At 47.1% G+C, this 16,890-nt stretch overlaps 1 protein-coding gene across 1 annotated transcript in view; it reads left to right on the top strand.

Moving 5' to 3' along the window:
• CSMD2 (CUB and Sushi multiple domains 2) overlaps positions 1–16,890 on the top strand; it is a 616,901-nt gene that overhangs the window by 578,939 nt on the left and 21,072 nt on the right. Inside the window, exons 56-60 of the mRNA XM_018046480.1 lie at positions 2,953–3,126; positions 8,420–8,602; positions 12,273–12,449; positions 13,832–14,011; positions 14,384–14,557. Of these exons, the coding sequence (XP_017901969.1) occupies positions 2,953–3,126; positions 8,420–8,602; positions 12,273–12,449; positions 13,832–14,011; positions 14,384–14,557 (888 nt within the window). The remainder of the gene's footprint in view (positions 1–2,952; positions 3,127–8,419; positions 8,603–12,272; positions 12,450–13,831; positions 14,012–14,383; positions 14,558–16,890) is intronic.

Below are 16,890 nucleotides of genomic sequence, written 5' to 3'. Positions count from 1 at the left end.
TTCCAGTCTGGCTTTGAAGGCTGAGAAGTATGTAGAGCCAAAGATGTCAATTCCCATCCAAGTCTGAGTCCAAAGGCAGGAGAATATTGACATCCCAGACTGAAGACAGAGGCAGAATTCTCTCTTTCTCCACCGTTTTGTTCTATTCAGGCATTCAAGAGACTGAACGAGGCCCACCCACATTGAGGAGGGCAATCTGCCTTATTCAGACTACCAGTTCAATGTTAGTCTCATTCAGAAACCTCACAGATACACCCAGCATAATGCTGGACCAAGTATCTGGGCATCCTGTGGCCTACTCAAGCTGACACATACAGTGGACCATCCCTGCAGAGCTGGCTCACCTGTGCCCCCCGTGGTTCAGTTAGGACTGGAGGGTCCAAAATGGCCCCACCAACCTGGCTCACTGGAAAAGACCCTGATGCTGGGAAAGACTGAGGGCAGGAGGAGAAGGGAGTGACAGAGGATCAGATGGTTGGACAGCATCACTGACTCAATGGACATGAGTTTGTGCAAACTCCAGGAGACAGTGAAGGACAGGGAAGGAAGCCTGGCGTGCTGTAGCCCATGGGGGTCCTGGCGTGCTGTCGCCCATGGGGGTCCTGGCGTGCTGTAGCCCATGGGGGTCCTGGCGTGCTGTAGCCCATGGGGGTCCTGGCGTGCTGTCGCCCATGGGGGTCCTGGCGTGCTGTAGCCCATGGGGTTGCAGAGAGTTGGACACAACTGAGCAGCTGAATGATAACAGCCTGTTAGAGGACTTGCTGCTGGCTCTTCTCCTCCAAGTGGCATCTCTCCAGCAGGCTGACTTGATCTTCTTTACTTGGAGGTTGAATTCCTAGAGAAAAAGAAGTTAAAAGATCTCTTAAGCCAGAGCTCAGAATTCCTAAAACCTCATGCCACTACATTCCATTGATGAGAGCAAGTCACAGGTCAGCCCAGATTCAAGGAGGAAGGAAATAAGAGACCCCGCCTCTGGGAGGGGGAGGAGTGGCAGGCCTGGGCCAGGATGCGGAGAGTTGAGGGGGGGCGTGTTCACAGGTGGTCAGCCCTTTGGCCACCACAGTACATATCCTTCCCCTTTACATACCAGACCCCAAGGTTTAGTCCGCCCAAATCACTACCATCTCTTCTTGAACTACTGCAACAGCCCCCTCTTTCTCACCCTGCCCTAGAATGTTCTCCACACAGTTGCCAGGATGATCTTGTTAAAATGTAAGTCAGATCATATCACTTCAGGAGGGGTCCCATCCTGCTGGTAATAAAACCCAATATATATGCCATGATCTGGCTCCGAGCAACCTCCCCACCCGTATCACTTCTGTTCTTTCCTTGTTTGTTCTGTTTCAGCCACCCTGGCTTTCCTGCTGTTCCTCAAACACCCCACGCTCATCCTCTGGGCTTTTCTACTAGAAGTCCCTTCCCTCAGAGCACTATTCCCCAGATCTCACATGGCTGGTCTTTTCACTCAGACCACTGCTCAAATATCACCTCCTCAGGGAGATCTTCCTTGACCACCCTACTCATAAACAGTCCCCCCCCCCCACCTCTGAGCATCCCTTTCCTGATGCAGCTTTATTTTCCTTGATAGCAACCCCTAGTATTTTCTTATTCCTGGTCTCTCTTCCCCACAGGGCTTCCCTGGTAGCTCAGACAGTAAAGAATCTGCCTGCATTGCAGGAGACCCAGGTTTAATCCCTAGCTCGGGAAGATCCCCTGGAAAACGGAATGGCTACCCACTCCAATATTTCTGCCTGGAGAATTCCATGGACAGAGGAGCCTGGTGGGCTGCAGTCTGTAGGGTCGCAAAGAGTCAGACACGACTGAGAAACTAACTCTTTCACTTCCCCGCTAGATATCAGCTCCACGAGCGCTTGGACTTTGTTCTCGCAGACGCATAAAGCAGCGCCTCGCAAATAACAGGCACAGTACGTATGTGCTGAGTCAGTGAAGGAGCCTGGGATCAGCCCATGGAAGAACAACAGGAAGGCAAACCCAGCAACACTGACAGCACTGTCCGCCCTGGCCCGTCCACCTCAGGGCTACACTCTGACCTCATAACCAGTTTCCAGTCATAGTTTGCTGTCTCAGAAAAGGGAGCTCGCAGCTAAAGAGGACAAGTTAGAGACACGGTCGTGGGCAGTTGTCAGATGCAGTTGGAAAGGACTATAACTGGCCCTTATTCTGGATCCTGTGGCCAGTCCCAACAGCCGCAGGATGAGAGATCGCCCATTTGCCCTTTTTTAAATTATTTTTTTTTATTGGAGTGTAGTTGATTACGTGTAGAGCAAAGTGAATCAGCCGTGTATATGTACGTGTATCCATTCTCTTCTAGACTCCATTTCCATATAGGTCATTACAGAGCACCAGAGAGAGTTCCCTGTGCTACTCAGTAGCTAGTTATCTGTTTTATATATAGTAATGTGTGTATGTCACTGCCAGTCTCCCCATTTATGCCCTCCCCCGATTTCCCCCCTGGTAACCATACATTTGTTGTCTACATCTGTGATGAAATTTCTGTTTTGTAAATAGGTTCCTTGATATCATTTTTCAGATTCCACATAAAAGCAGTGTGATATGCAATTTGTCTTTCTCGGTCTGACTATGTATAGGGCATATCCCACCTTTCTGCCAGAGACGTCTTAGTATGCACAAGAGGCAAGAAAGAGAAGAAATGGCTATTATTGCATCCCTACCACGTGCTGAGTGGCTTCGTTCCCATTATCTCACTCCACTCTTAAAACAACAGACGTTGCTCTTCAGTTCACAGATATGGAAAACTGGACAGGGAGGTGGGAAGTCAGTGTTTGCTGATACCGTGTGGGTGAGCCAGCAGGAGGTTTGCTTCGGTAGACACCCCAGCTTCTCCCTGTCGTCTTGAAAAGCCTAGCGTGCGTCCTGTGAGGATGATCCATCCCGGTGCAGAGTTGCTGAGATGTCTGCTCTTCCCCACAGTGGTGTCCTGTGGCCATCCGGGCTCCCCGCCGCATTCCCAGATGTCCGGGGACAGCTATACAGTGGGGGCAGTCGTGCGTTACAGCTGCACCAGCAAGCGGACCCTGGTGGGAAACGCCACCCGCATGTGCGGGCTGGATGGACACTGGACTGGCTCCCTCCCGCACTGCTCAGGTAAGGGGCTGGTGGGGGGGAGGGGTTCCAGTGGAACACTTGGCTGGTGGGAGAGGGGCAGCTCCGAGGTGGGAGTAAAACGGAGGGGTGGGAAGCAGAGCGTTTGGACCTTCATCCCATCCCTCCCAGGCAGAGAACACGGCTGAACTGAAATGAACTGAACCCATCCCTGCTAGTCAGGGAGCATGGCTCCCAGAGGTCCCAACGGGACTTCATCCCTTGATGGTCCAAGCCCAGCTTCATGCCCTTAGACTCTGGCCAAGCTGAGACAGCCAAGAGATTGCAGAACCAATGAAGATATGGTTTCTGAGGTCACCTATGGCCAGAATCCTCTCCAGACACTTATTACCATGAGGTCCCAGGAACAGTCCAAGCCTTCCTGTTGTTGGCTCAGATCCAAACCCACTCCGGTGCTCTCTCCTTCCTTGTGTGGGACTCCTGGACCCCAGCCTGCTTCCCTTTCTGGATCATCACTTCTTCTGTCTGTCCTGTCTCCTTCTTGGCCCAGTGAATACAGTTCTCCTCTTCAGCTTTAACACACCAGTCCCCAGACTTTTCCTGTGAATGAATTTATTTTCTTGTTAATTTCTGTGGGGATATGGAGAGAGGTAATCAGCACAGCAAATGTAGGGAATTGACAGAGCTCCCAAGTCCATATTTCCAGATACTCCTCCGTAATGTCATAAAAGAACAAAAATATTTGAAATTGAATTGTCCTACTAATGACAGAAGCCACCAAGGCAAAACAATTAGCACCCCACAGCTTTCGCTTCTTTGGGGTGAGCTTGCCTGGCCTTAAGAAGGGATCCCACATAGGATGTCACCCGAAGAGGGCAACTGTTCATGCGGCTTGATGCTTCTCAAGAAGCCCACTTTGGCATTGAAATTAACCCCTACCCCTTCCCATCACAGATGCCCTCGAGACATAAGGATCCTGTTGTTCAGTTGCTAAGTCATGTCCGATTGATTATGACCCAACGGACTGCAGCATGCCAGGCTTCTCTGTCCTTCACTATCTCCCGGAGTTTGCTTAAACTCATGTCCATTGAGTCGGTGATGCCATCCAACCATCTCATCCTCTGTCACCCCGTTCTCCTCCTGCCCTCAATCTTTCCCAGCATCAGAGTCTTTTCCAATGAGTCAGCTCTTTGCATTAGGTGGCCAAAGTATAGGAGCTTCATCTTCAGCATCAGAGCTTCCAGTGAATTTCAGGGTTGACTGGTGACCTTCTTCTAATATAGAAGGCTTCTCCTTGAAGTAGGACCTCACCCATAAGACATGCATCTGCTCCTGCAGTTTGAGATTCCCAGATGAGCCTGTCTTCCAAAATTGAGGGCACTGCCAGCATGTTGTTGTTGTTCAGTCGCTCAGTCGTGTCCGACTCTTTGCGACCCCCTGGACTGCAGCACGCCAGGCTTCCCTGTCCTTCACCACCTCCCGGAGCTTGCTCAAACTCATGTCCATTGACCATCCAACCATCTCGTCCTCTGTCATTCTCTTTTCCTCTTGCCCTCAATCTTTCCCAGCATCAGGGTCTTTTCTAATGAGTCAGCTCTTCACATCAGGTGGCCAAAGTATTAAAGCTTCAGCATCAGTCCTTCCAATGAATATTCAGGGTTGATTTCCTTTAGGATTGACTGGTTTGATCTCCTTGCAGTCCAAGGGGCTCTCAAGAGTCTTCTTCAGCACCACAGTTCAAAAGCAGCAATTCTTCTGCTTTTGGCCTTCTTTATGGTCCAACTCTCACATCCATACATGACTACTGAAAAAACCATGGTTTTGACTATATGGACCTTTGTTGGCAAAATAATGTCTCTACTTTTTAATATGCATTTCTTCCAAGGAGCAAGCACCTTTTAGTTTCATGGCTGCAGTCACCATCAGCAGTGATTTTGGAGCCCAAGAAATAAAGTCTGTCACTGTTTCCATTGTTTCCCCATCTATTTGCCATGAAGTGATGAGACCAGAATACCCACCAGATATTAGTTAAGTCTCCTAAGAAAGGAGAAATTCCTGAAGCACTGGGAATTTGTTTCAAAGGATTGTGGGCTGCCCAGGACAATCCCAGACACATCACTCTGTTACAACCCAAGACTTTGGCCTCTCACCCTTGTTAATCTCATTGATTGCCCAGTTCATGAACTGGCAAGACTGTGTACGAGCCACTGGGACTCCCTTAGCCAGTTAGCCAGGCCCCAGACTTCTGTGTGTTTGGACCTCTGTTGGAAGTGTCTTGGGAGGCTGGCATGGGGAAGTCAAGGATCATGTATATTGAGGCCTCCTAAGTTATCCACAGAGCAAATACCAGGAGGAAGAAATGCTCCAAAAAGGAAAGGCATGCATTTTGTATCCAAATACCATCCAAACATGCATTTGCCCCAGTCTCTTTGGTGTTTTGCATAAAGCTCCTCCCTCTAGACACTTTTACAGGACACAAGGCTAATGGTGTCCTTAGGGTCTATATTATCTATTTAGGGATCCTTGTTCTCCATGGGAAAAGGAAGTACGCGGTAGGGGAAGAAGAAACCAGAAAGCCTTCAGCATCTCCTACTTACTAGCATATGTAACTAACCACAGTTAAGTCTCCTGACCCAAAGCCCAGAATCCAAAGTCCTTTCTCCTAATTTGTAATTGTCCTTCTCTGAAGTTGTGTTTGCAAAGGCTGGGAAATGACCTTATAGAAATATAAAAATAATTCTTGTCAAAGCTACACCACTGAGCTTTAAAACCTCTGAAAAGCCTTGTCAGATTTCATAATTCTTTGACTTCCTAAGTCTTCATCCTGCATTTGGAAGAAGAGACTTTTCCTCGGCCACATCACAGGTCAAGGGGAGACTGGAAACAGGCTGACACTTGGGAACATGAAAAAGTAAGAAGCAAGAAAGGAACCTTCAGAAAACGCGAACCCCACTCATTGGAGAATGTGTTTCATGAAGCTGTTTGACCTCTGATCCTGAACATTCTGAAGAACAGTTTGCAGTCTCCATTTTCCCATGTCTTCCTCAAGGATGACAGACTTAGGAGACCAGAATCACAGGCAGACCTTTCCTGGAGACTTCTGAGGACAAGATTAGAAGTTATTCCATAAATACTGCAGCTGAGGAATGAATGAATCTTAACTACCTTAGATAAGAAAGTGAGAGATGACAAGACTAGGTGATGAGGAAGTAATGCTAGGTGTGCCCTAGTGAGCAGACTGCAGTTCTTCCACTCCTGAGACTCATAGATATCTTTTGCAGCAGCATCTCCTGTCAGTCCTAAACACACACACACACACACACACACACACACACACACACACACACACACACACACACACACATTCAGGAGTTCCAAGGCCAAATTTTTGAGCCTCATTCAGTGCAGTCAGTGCACCTGGATGATGCAAAACAGAAGTCATACGTCTCTGGGCCATCGAGGACTTGCCGAGATTTCTGGCATCTGAGACACACTGCAGGAAGTTAACTGCCCATCTCTGTAGCGTCGTCTTGCTGGCATACCTCTTCAGTAAAGAGTCAACAGTCGCCGCCTGCCCCCATAGTGCAGTATTCTATGCCAGACTTCCTTATATTGTTGAAACGAGGCTGAACACTTCAGTGGAGGCTGTTCTGTCAGATAATGCCCAGGACCAGAGAATCCACCCTTGGGCCTGTTGTACAATAGTGCTGCCTCCAGCTGAGGCCAGCTAGCCAGGGAGGGAATCAGAGCGATTCACCGTCAGGACTGCCTTCAAGCGGCCCCGGTACTGCCTGTTGTGTGAACTACATCTGGAAAATGTCAAAAGATAAGAAAACCTGGCCAAATATGAGGGGCTCTCTTTTCTCATATTTTTGAAAGGCTGAGTGAATCCCCCTTCCTTGGTAGGTAGTAGAATGGGGAACATGGGGTTATGCAGTATTCTTATATTCCGAAACTAGACTAGGAGAGGAAATAATCCCAAAACTGAGAGGCAGATACAGCAGCAGTAGATGACGAGGTGCATGGCTTAAGCGCTTATTTATACCGACTAACCAAATGCGTCTTGCGGTTGTTCTTTAGCCACTAAGTCATGTCTAACTCATTGCAGCCCTGTGGACTGTAACCCACCAGGCTCCTCTGGATTTCCCAGGCAAGAGTACTGGAATGGGTTGCCATGCTTTTCTCTAGGGGATCTTCCGACCCAGAAGTTGAACCCACGTCTCCTGCATTGACAAGCAGATTCTTTACCACTGAGCCACCAGGGGAGCCCCAAAATGTGGTCATTGAGACAGATGTTTCTATTGATGCCTACATACATGGATTCATGAGGAGATACATTCCACATCACTTGGAAACTATCTTCTCATGCAGTTACCATTTAGCCCTCAATTTTCTTTCTCCTTCCTCAAGCTCACCATGACCAAGTCTGATCTAGTGGTGTCTCCCATGAATTTCTGCATTCTGAGATGAGCTGGCTCCCACAGATAGTAGATAGCTTTATCTCCTGTTCTTTACCTTCCTTCACCTCTTGGGTCCTTAAAACTCTCTTGGGTGGGTTTGTACAAGATCACAAATCAGGTAAATGCATAAATGTGGCAGGAGTCAGAGGGCAAAGAAAGAATGAAATGAGATCAAAAATATTTAATCCAGAGCTTACCTGTATTGCATAATCTGTGAATAAGAAAGCCTCAGGTAAAGGCCCAGGATCAAAATTCAAGCTTGACTATTGAGCAACAACTCTGCTAGAAGTTTGAACTTTATTCTTTCAGCAGTGGGAGGCCAGAGGAGGTATTTCAGCAGGAGAGAACAAAAATCAAATAGTTGTGGTTGTTCATTGTTAAGATTTAAAGAGAAAGTGAGGATGGATTAGAGGGAGAGTTTAAGAGAAGGGCATATTCGTTACAGGGCTCTTGCAGTCAAGTTCAGGCAAGAGATGTTGAGCATCTGAGCTAAGACAGTGGAACGGGGAATGGAGAGGGTACCGGCTCAGCGGATGGTGGAGAAGAGGTGAAAGGGAGAAGGTCAGCTTGGACCACACTGGCATCAGCCAAGAACGGAGGCAGGACCTCTTGCACAAAGGCTTCCGTCTGCCTTCTTTCCTCCCTTGTGGTTCGGGCCCCAGGGCCTCACGCGTAACCTCAGATCTGTGTGTCATTTGGCCACTGAGTACTCAGACAGAAGCCTGTTCAGGTGACTCAGGCACACACACGGTCTCACTGCCCTCTTTCTTAGGGCCCCCTGCTTCCCCATAACAGAGCTCCAACGTCTTTCTTCCACTCTGCCACTCTTTCCTTCCCTGCTAAAAACAATGGGGTTTTTTGGTTCTGGTCCATAGGAACCAGCATAGGAGTCTGTGGTGACCCTGGCATCCCAGCCCACGGCATCCGTCTGGGGGACAGCTTTGCCCCGGGCAGCCTAATGCGTTTCAGCTGTGAAGCTGGCCATGTGCTCCGGGGGTCATCAGAGCGAACTTGTCAACCCAACGGCTCATGGAGCGGCGTGCAGCCTGAGTGTGGAGGTAATGTATGTGACCATTCTGCTTCTCCCCTTTGCCTGCCCCAAGGTCTTCCCCTGTTTTCCTACTCCCTAGCGCCTGCCCTCACCTGCACAGATAAAATCAAAGGCCCCATTTAAACCCTTGGCCAGGTGATGAGTGGACATCAACAGAGAGTTCACGTTCATCTCATTAGTCATCCAAAGGCAAACATAATCCCCACCCTAACCTCAGAAGGGAAGATACAGGATAAATTAAGTTTTGCATAGTTGCTCACTTGTTTCCATATAGCTTCATTCAACAACCATGTGCCAAATGATATAGTATATGCTAGAGACACAGTGGTGGCCAAGCCAGACACACTTTCCCCTCTGGAGCTTACAGTTTAAGATTAAACAAACGTCCAAAGTGCCAAAAAAAAATACAAAATCCAATTTTACAAAACACTTTAAAAGTAATATAAGCCCTTAATGATGGTTCCTGGGATGGCCTCAGTAGGGGAAGAGGAAAGACACAATATACAGTCATCATCTAGCTAGGGAGAAGTGGGAATGGAATAGAGAAACAGGGAAATATATAATTACCAGGCGGCAGCACCAAGGGTTCATTAAGGTAAGCGCCATTAACTTAAAGTGACAGTCAGCATTAGTCTGGGTTTTTGTTCAAGCACATTTTGTTACATAGTTTTGGACACAGGGTAGGTGAAGCATTATGTGTAGTTAGGGTTTTACTAGGTAACTAGTAATTAAGCATAGGTAACTAAGGCATAAAGAAAGTGGCAAGGGAGAGGAGGATATATACAAAGCAGTGATTTGTGACGGATGTTAGCGTCTAGGCTGGGGATGGAGGGAATAGGATCATCAGTGGAGTAAGAGGCTATGAAAAAGTGACAAGATCATTGGATTATAGGTCCCAATCACCAGGAAACAAATTCAGAGGGAGTGAGCTAAAGAAATAAATGGCAGTGGTTAGAGAACAGGCTGTATGGACTTGAGATTGCGGCATGGTCCTGGAGAGCAAGGGGAGATGCTCTGGCCCATGTTCGGGGACACCTGCCCAGGAAATGACACAGATGGGGTCAGTGCCCTCTCCCGCTTGTCTCTCCAAAGTCCTGCCTTTCTGGGGGTGCAAAGTTAGTTTTTATAGGATTTTGTAGGCATAGTAAGAGGCATAGTAAGCTTGTGGTAATGAGTGTATTGGCAAGGAAAGAATTTACTATATTCTCACATATCCGCTGTGACCAGGTTCCCTTTCTTGCCCCCCAGACCCCAGGATGGAATCAGTCACCATGTCAGGAGGGTTCAGGGAACAGAAAGTAGGTGGCTAAGAGTTTCAACCTGGAAGCAAGTATTTGTTGAATAAGGTTGTGTGTGTATGTAACATGTACACAACTCTTTGTGACTTCCCTTGACAAGCTCCCAGTTACCTTTCAAGGTTCTACTCAAATTCTTATCTCCAGCCCCAGTAAGCCACTCCCTTCTTAGTGCTTCTTTCCCTTCAAGTGTAGCACCTGCCACATCATATTTTAATTCATCTGTTTATAGGTAGGTTCTTAAGAGAGACTGGGCTCCTCCAAGGCAGGGGTCATGGCTTGGTGATCACTGCACTTCCAATACCTACGCAGCACAATACTTGTTGAGTCAATGGGTACTAGGGCTTATCTGCTTTGCAAAATGATTCTTATCATTTTGGGACTATGGGACCATGTAAATATCATACATACTTACAAAATAAAATTAAGTGAAAAATTAGAAACAAGTAATCTCTATCAACTATCAAAATGGAAACAAATGAACTTAACTATGTGTCAAGCTGGTGATTTAATAACCCAGAGAATTATTTCAGTTGACTTGAAAAAATGAAATTTGAATATGGTATATATATCCTAAGGACAAAGAACTGCAATGAAATCTTAAACTGGTTCTAAAACTGTATGGTTTTAGCAATCATATTGCTGGTAATCAAATTGGAGTGACAATTCTGAAACTGTTACATATATAATACCATACTCTATATAGATAAAGCAAGTTAAAATTATTTATTGTCATTAAGAACCAAGATTTTAAAATAAAAGATGAAAAAGTTAAGGAAAAACTCTTAATTCTAAACTTGGCTTTGTAATATCAGTATAAACTCATAATGTATTTTCAATCTGAAAAGTTATTTTCCCAATCTAAGTCTAGAATCAATGACCAGCTCCGTAGCAGGGAGTACCCTTAATGCCCAGACTGTAGGTTTTAAATCCATTGTCCATTAAAAGGAACCAGAGCTCTTTAGGGAAATGACTGATTCCAGGACTGGGGCAGGAAACACACAAAATTAACATGGAAAGTCTTGTCACTCCAGCAAGGAATCTACGAAACACAACTGGGTCATGTCAGAGGAACTCAGGAGCCAACTTGAAAGGGTTTCCATTCATCAGAGACGGAATAGTTTGAATGTGAATAAAAATAAAAGTGACAACAGAAGGCAACATAACAAAGAAACTTAAATCTGTGAATTCAAATGATTGTCCTTTGGAGCTTGCTAGGGAACCAACTAATTATTCTCATATATGATTTATTTTTTTTAATCAAGCATTAGTCCAACCTTCCTGTGTGAACTCTATTTCAGGGTAAGCAAATATTTGATGATGGGCAAGTTCTTTACTAAAGAACCCAAGCTAAAGCAGAAAGAATTGTGGCATTGATCAACAGGGATCTGCTGTCTAGCATAGGAAACTCTGCTCAATATTATATGGCAACCTAAGTGGAAAAAAACTTAAAAAAGAATAGATACATGTGTCTGAATAACTGAATTACTGTGCTTTACACCTGAAACTATCACAACATTGATAATCAACTATACTCCAATATAAAATAAAAAGTTAAACAAATAATTTAAAATTTTTTAATTTAAAAAGAATTATAGAATTAAAATGATGCCATTTCTATCCCCTAATGAATCTGGTCAACAATGTTTACTTTCTACTGAAACCATTAAATGGCAACTAATAGGAGCTTAATAATGCCAGATGAGGCAGGCAGACGTGACCCACTGAGCAGCCTCAACATCATTAACAAGGAGGCAGCCAGACATTCTGTGCCTCTAATGTGATGTGATAAGAAAAACACAAAACCACTTGCAAAGTACCTTTGTCAAGAAGTAGAACTTGACTGCGGTAATGACAGAGGAGCGTATTGAACAATGCCTCTTTCACCAAGTTAGTAAAATCCAGAAAGTGGGAAGTTCTACCAGTTAAATGCCCTGATTTCTGTGACAGATAAATTATAGGAGAGGGTAATCCAGTAACCTCTGGATTCAGAGAGTCTTAGAGACATGCCAATCAAATGTCGTATGTGGACCTTTATGATTCAAACAAATCAACTATTTAAAAAAAGAGATACAGACAGAGTCTTGAGGAAGCCTAAGCACTGCTTGGCTATTTGGTGATACGAAGGAATCGTTTAAAACTTTAGGTGTGATAACAAAACAGACATGGTCTTTAACTTTCAGAAATCTTTAAAAATCCCTCCAGGTCTCTCCTCCCCTTCTGAGGGTGAGATGATCAGACATGGGAGCATCCCAACAGGGATGCTTTCAATCCACAGGCTTCTGATGTAACCTGTGGCCTCCACTCTGGGCAGGACTTAGCCTAACCCCAGGGGATGCCTGCCGTTGTTCTGATGACTAATGTGTTCTTTCGGCTTCCTAGTGATCTCTTGCGGGAACCCTGGGACTCCAAGCAATGCCCGAGTCCTGTTCAGTGACGGCCTGGTTTTCTCCAGCTCCATCGTCTATGAGTGTCGGGAAGGCTACTATGCCACAGGCCTACTTAGCCGGCACTGCTCGGTCAATGGCACCTGGACGGGCAGTGATCCGGAGTGCACAGGTGAGAGCCTTTGGGCTCCATGGCAGTGGGGCTCCTCCACGCCAGAGGAGAGGGCCGTCTGCCAGAGACTGGGGAGACTGGCTGGCGCTAAGGGACGTGACCCAGATTGAGGATCATACCGATCGCCTCCGTTTACTGAGCACGTTCTGTGGGACTGCCCCTGAGCAAAGTGCTTTGTTTTCGGATCTTTTGATGCTCATCGCAATCCCCTGTGAAACTAGGAAAGTGAAACTCACTCCGTCGTGTCTGATTCTTTGTGCCCCCACGGACTACACAGTCCGTGGGATTCTCCAGGCCAGAATACTGGAGTGAGTAGCCTTTCCTTTCTCCAGGGGATCTTCCCAACCCAGGAATCGAACCCAGGTCTCCTGCGTTGCAAGGGGATTCTTTACCAGCTGAGCCACTATTAGCTCTGCTTTCCCAAATGAGACAAGTGAGGCTCAAGAGAGCTTCAGAATGTGCCATTGCTGTTCTCCAGGCTCTGGCCAGTTCCTGGGGCTTTCTTTTTCTCTTTCAGGGCAAACCCCCAGTGCTGAGGCTGATTCTCTTTCTACCTTAAAGCTGCTGCCATCTGTCATCCTTGTTAGCTCCATTTCTCCCTTCAGTCCATTCCCGCCCCAGCCTGGCTCCTCTTTCTTGCTTCTCCTAAGAGCAACTCCAGACCCTTTTCCTTGAAAAGCAAATCGCTGTGGGGCCCAGATGGAAGGAAGTGATTATAAAAGGGAATCTTATACAACATTCTCCCTTTCAGAGTCCTAGCTGCGCTTCCAGGCTCCATCTGAAATCCCCTGTCAGCTTTACTGTTGTTCTGAGGTCAGAGCTCACCAATCCTCACCCTCACTTGATACCATAACACAGAAATGACCACTGTGTCAGTCACAAGGCCCTGCTCCTAGTCTACCGGGCCCACGGAGGCCTCCTGGGCAGAAGAGCAGTCAGTAAGATGCCCTTCCCAGCAGACAAACTGTCTTATCAACACATCTTAGGTCCATCATGTGGTCCATCAACACATCTTAGGCTCTTCAACCTGGAAACGTCCCTCCCTCTGGTCCCCAGCCTCATTTATGCAGGGAGCCCTCTGAATACTTCCTCTTAGAGGAGTGGGCTTTACATGAACACGATGGGTTTCCCAGCCCAAGTTGCTGGGGTGTGTGAGGATGGTGTAGCAAGGACGGAGGTGTAGCACAGCCTTTTCAGGGAGACTTGGCTGCGAGGAGTTAGAATGAACGGCACCCCAGCTGGGAACCTAGGAGGAGACACGACATCCCTTCTCTGACAGTTTTCCTTCCCAAACATGTGGGGAGTGATCAGGATGGTGTTGGGATGCTAAGGAGGAAGGAGTCTGTGCTGGGAGTGAACGAGGCTCTGTCTCCACGTCCTAGTCATAAACTGCGGCGACCCTGGGGTTCCAGCCAACGGCCTCCGGCTGGGCAGTGACTTCAGGTACAACAAAACTGTCACCTACCAGTGCGTCCCTGGCTACATGATGGAGTCGCACAGGGTGTCTGTGCTGAGCTGCACCAAGGACCAGACGTGGAACGGCACCAAGCCAGTCTGCAAAGGTGTGTCTGGGGGATACAGATGTGTAGACGCAGGGATGGAGCAGGTACAAAAGCTTTGAACACCTGGAAGGGAGGGTGTGATGAAGCAGAGCCCTAACGTCTTATCTGGGGGTGTGCGAGGTGGGAGTGGTCCCTGAACATCTGCAGGGAGGCAGTGGGAAGGTCCTGGGCCTTGAACCTGGAGGACAGGGTGGTGCAGGGAAGAGCACGTGGTTGGAAGGTGCAACGAGACCAAGCTCCCAAGGGAAGAGGGGTGGCTCCTGATTGCTCTCACTTAGCCCGGGCTCCCGGAAGGCCAGTTGCCTCAGTGCCGACGGCAGCCCTGGTTCCCCAGGGCAGCCCCAGCACTCCGCCTACCTTGGTCTCCCCCAGCTATCATGTGCAAGCCGCCTCAGCTCATCCCCAACGGGAAAGTGGTGGGATCCGACTTCATGTGGGGCTCAAGCGTGACGTACACCTGCTTGGAGGGGTACCAGCTCTCCCTGCCCGCGGTGCTCACCTGCCAGGGGAACGGGTCCTGGACTGGAGAGCTGCCTCAGTGTTTCCGTAAGTCGCTCACAGGGGGCCTCCAGGGCACCCATTTGCTTGCTCCTCTCCTTCCCCGCTCAGAACTCTGCTGCTGGAAGGCCTAGAATGAGGCTCCCCTCTCCAAATCAGGGAGCTTTGTCAAAGATCACTATTAAGAAAGGAAGGGATCTTAAAGGAAGCATGTGAGAGTATCTTCATTGAGCCCTGGCTCCGGTCACTGGGTGGCATCACAGTGGAGGGAAATTAAACCAGATACGGGAGATGCTTCCTAACTGGAAAAGCTGTTAACTGGATGGGATAGAACCCAAAGATGGACTCAGAGGTGGGCAGGTGGGGCAGTGCTAGAGACATGCCTGACTTTAAGGATGAGACCCTGCCCGGGGACACTTGAGATTTTCCAGCGAGAGGATCGTTTCTTATCTACCTGCCCTGATTATGTCTTGAAGAGCCCCAAGTCCTTTCCAGGGCTCGTTTCTTACCACATCCCCCAGAGAAGGAGATTCCAGGTCACTTATTCATGTCTTACCCCATAATCGGGCTCTGGAAGGTTTTCTCCGTGCCCATGCTTTGGACAAATGGTAGGACCTATTTTTTCTTTCTGCTTGGCATTTATCTAATGCTGCAGAAAACTGTCGACATAACTCACGACACTGTTTGGGGGCCTCTGAAACTTTACTTCAATTTGGGAAATTTCAGCAGAGATGAAGGCCAGTAAAAGCTGACCCAGGACAGGCAGCATGAGTTTTATGGTTAAGCCTTTTGGCCTTGACATCCCTTCCAGGAAACATGAGGAGGATGGCAAGTCTCCGGGTTCAGTCTGGACACCTTGCATTTTCTTGGGAAATAGCTAAATTGCTTTTAAACAATGAATCATGGTTATCATTTCTAAACGTGTCCTATATCTGAAAATACAAAGAAGAATGAAATAATCATCCGAACCCTCACTTCCCAAAGATAACCAGTTAGGCTTGTCATTACACTTCCACACAATCACTAAGCATTTTTGCATGTGTAGCAGTATATACGCAATTTTCTATACATGGTATTGAATCATGCTGTTCACAACTTATGTTCATTGACAGGCCATCAGCTCCTTGCTCTGTCAATATGCACTAATCTATACATCATCCTTTTTAATGGTTTTAAAAAATTCCTCTATTATAGATGCCACGCCATTCTAATCTTCACCTACCAGTGATAAATTTGGATCTCTCCAGTTTAACCATGTTACGAACAGTTCTGCAATAAACAGCTTCAAAAGGAGCATTTCTTTACCCTTGTGGTAAAGTCCTGGGAGTGAGGATGCTGGGCCATGTAGCACACTATTCTTCTTGATACATGCTGCCAAAGTGTCTTCTAGAAAAAGTATTCCTATTTACACTCCCACCTGCAGTTGATGAGAATATTTCTTGACTCACACCCTCATAAACAATTGATTTGGCCAATATTATTCGGCCGATATTATTTACCAACCTGAGAAGTTTTAAAAGATGTCTAAGATTTTAAGATATCTAAGATTTTAATTCGGAGAAGGCAATGGCACCCCACTCCAGTACTCTTGCCTGGAAAACCCCATGGACGGAGGAGCCTGGTAGGCTGCAGTCCATGGGGTCGCTAAGCGTCGGACACGACTGAGCGACTTCACTTTTACTTTTCACTTTCATGCATTGGAGAAGGAAATGGCAACCCACTCCAGTGTTCTTGCCTGGAGAATCCCAGGGACGGGGGAGCCTGGTGGGCTGCCATGTATGGGATCGCACAGAGTCGGACACGACTGAAGCGACTTAGCAGCAGCAGCAAGATGTTAATTGGCATCACATTGCTTCTTAGCAGAACTGGGCTGCTCTTTCTTTGTCATCCAAGAGTTGCTGCTTCCTGAATGTGGGGACTTTTGATCAGCTCAGCCTTTCATGGACTTCTGATTGGTCCATCCAGGCTCTCCAGATTCCAGGACCAGGCTTCCATTTGATTTTTGCATCTGATTTCCAACCTCTTAACTCTGGGTACACACACACACAAACACACACACACACATACACACACACAAGCATAGCACAAAGAATGTTCCTCAGGCTTGAAGTGATGTCTTAGGGAACTCTGAATTCCATAGTCAGTTTTTTAAGATCCTCTCTGCTGATCCAAATGAAATGGACACTCTTAGACCCTGCTTACTGTAGGGTAAGTGCACAGTCTTTGGAAGGACATTCGGCGATACAGGTCAAAAGCTGCAAACACGCTCAAACCTTTAAAGATAATAAGTTCACTCCTAGAGAATTCTTCTAAGGAAATAATACAAGTTAAACAAAAGCCACATGTAACTTTGTAATAATAGAAAATGCCTAAGAAGAGGG

Source organism: Capra hircus, chromosome 3 (genome assembly GCF_001704415.2).
Source record: "Capra hircus breed San Clemente chromosome 3, ASM170441v1, whole genome shotgun sequence".
Lineage (NCBI taxonomy): Eukaryota > Metazoa > Chordata > Mammalia > Artiodactyla > Bovidae > Capra > Capra hircus.
This window is presented reverse-complemented; position numbering and strand designations above follow the sequence as displayed.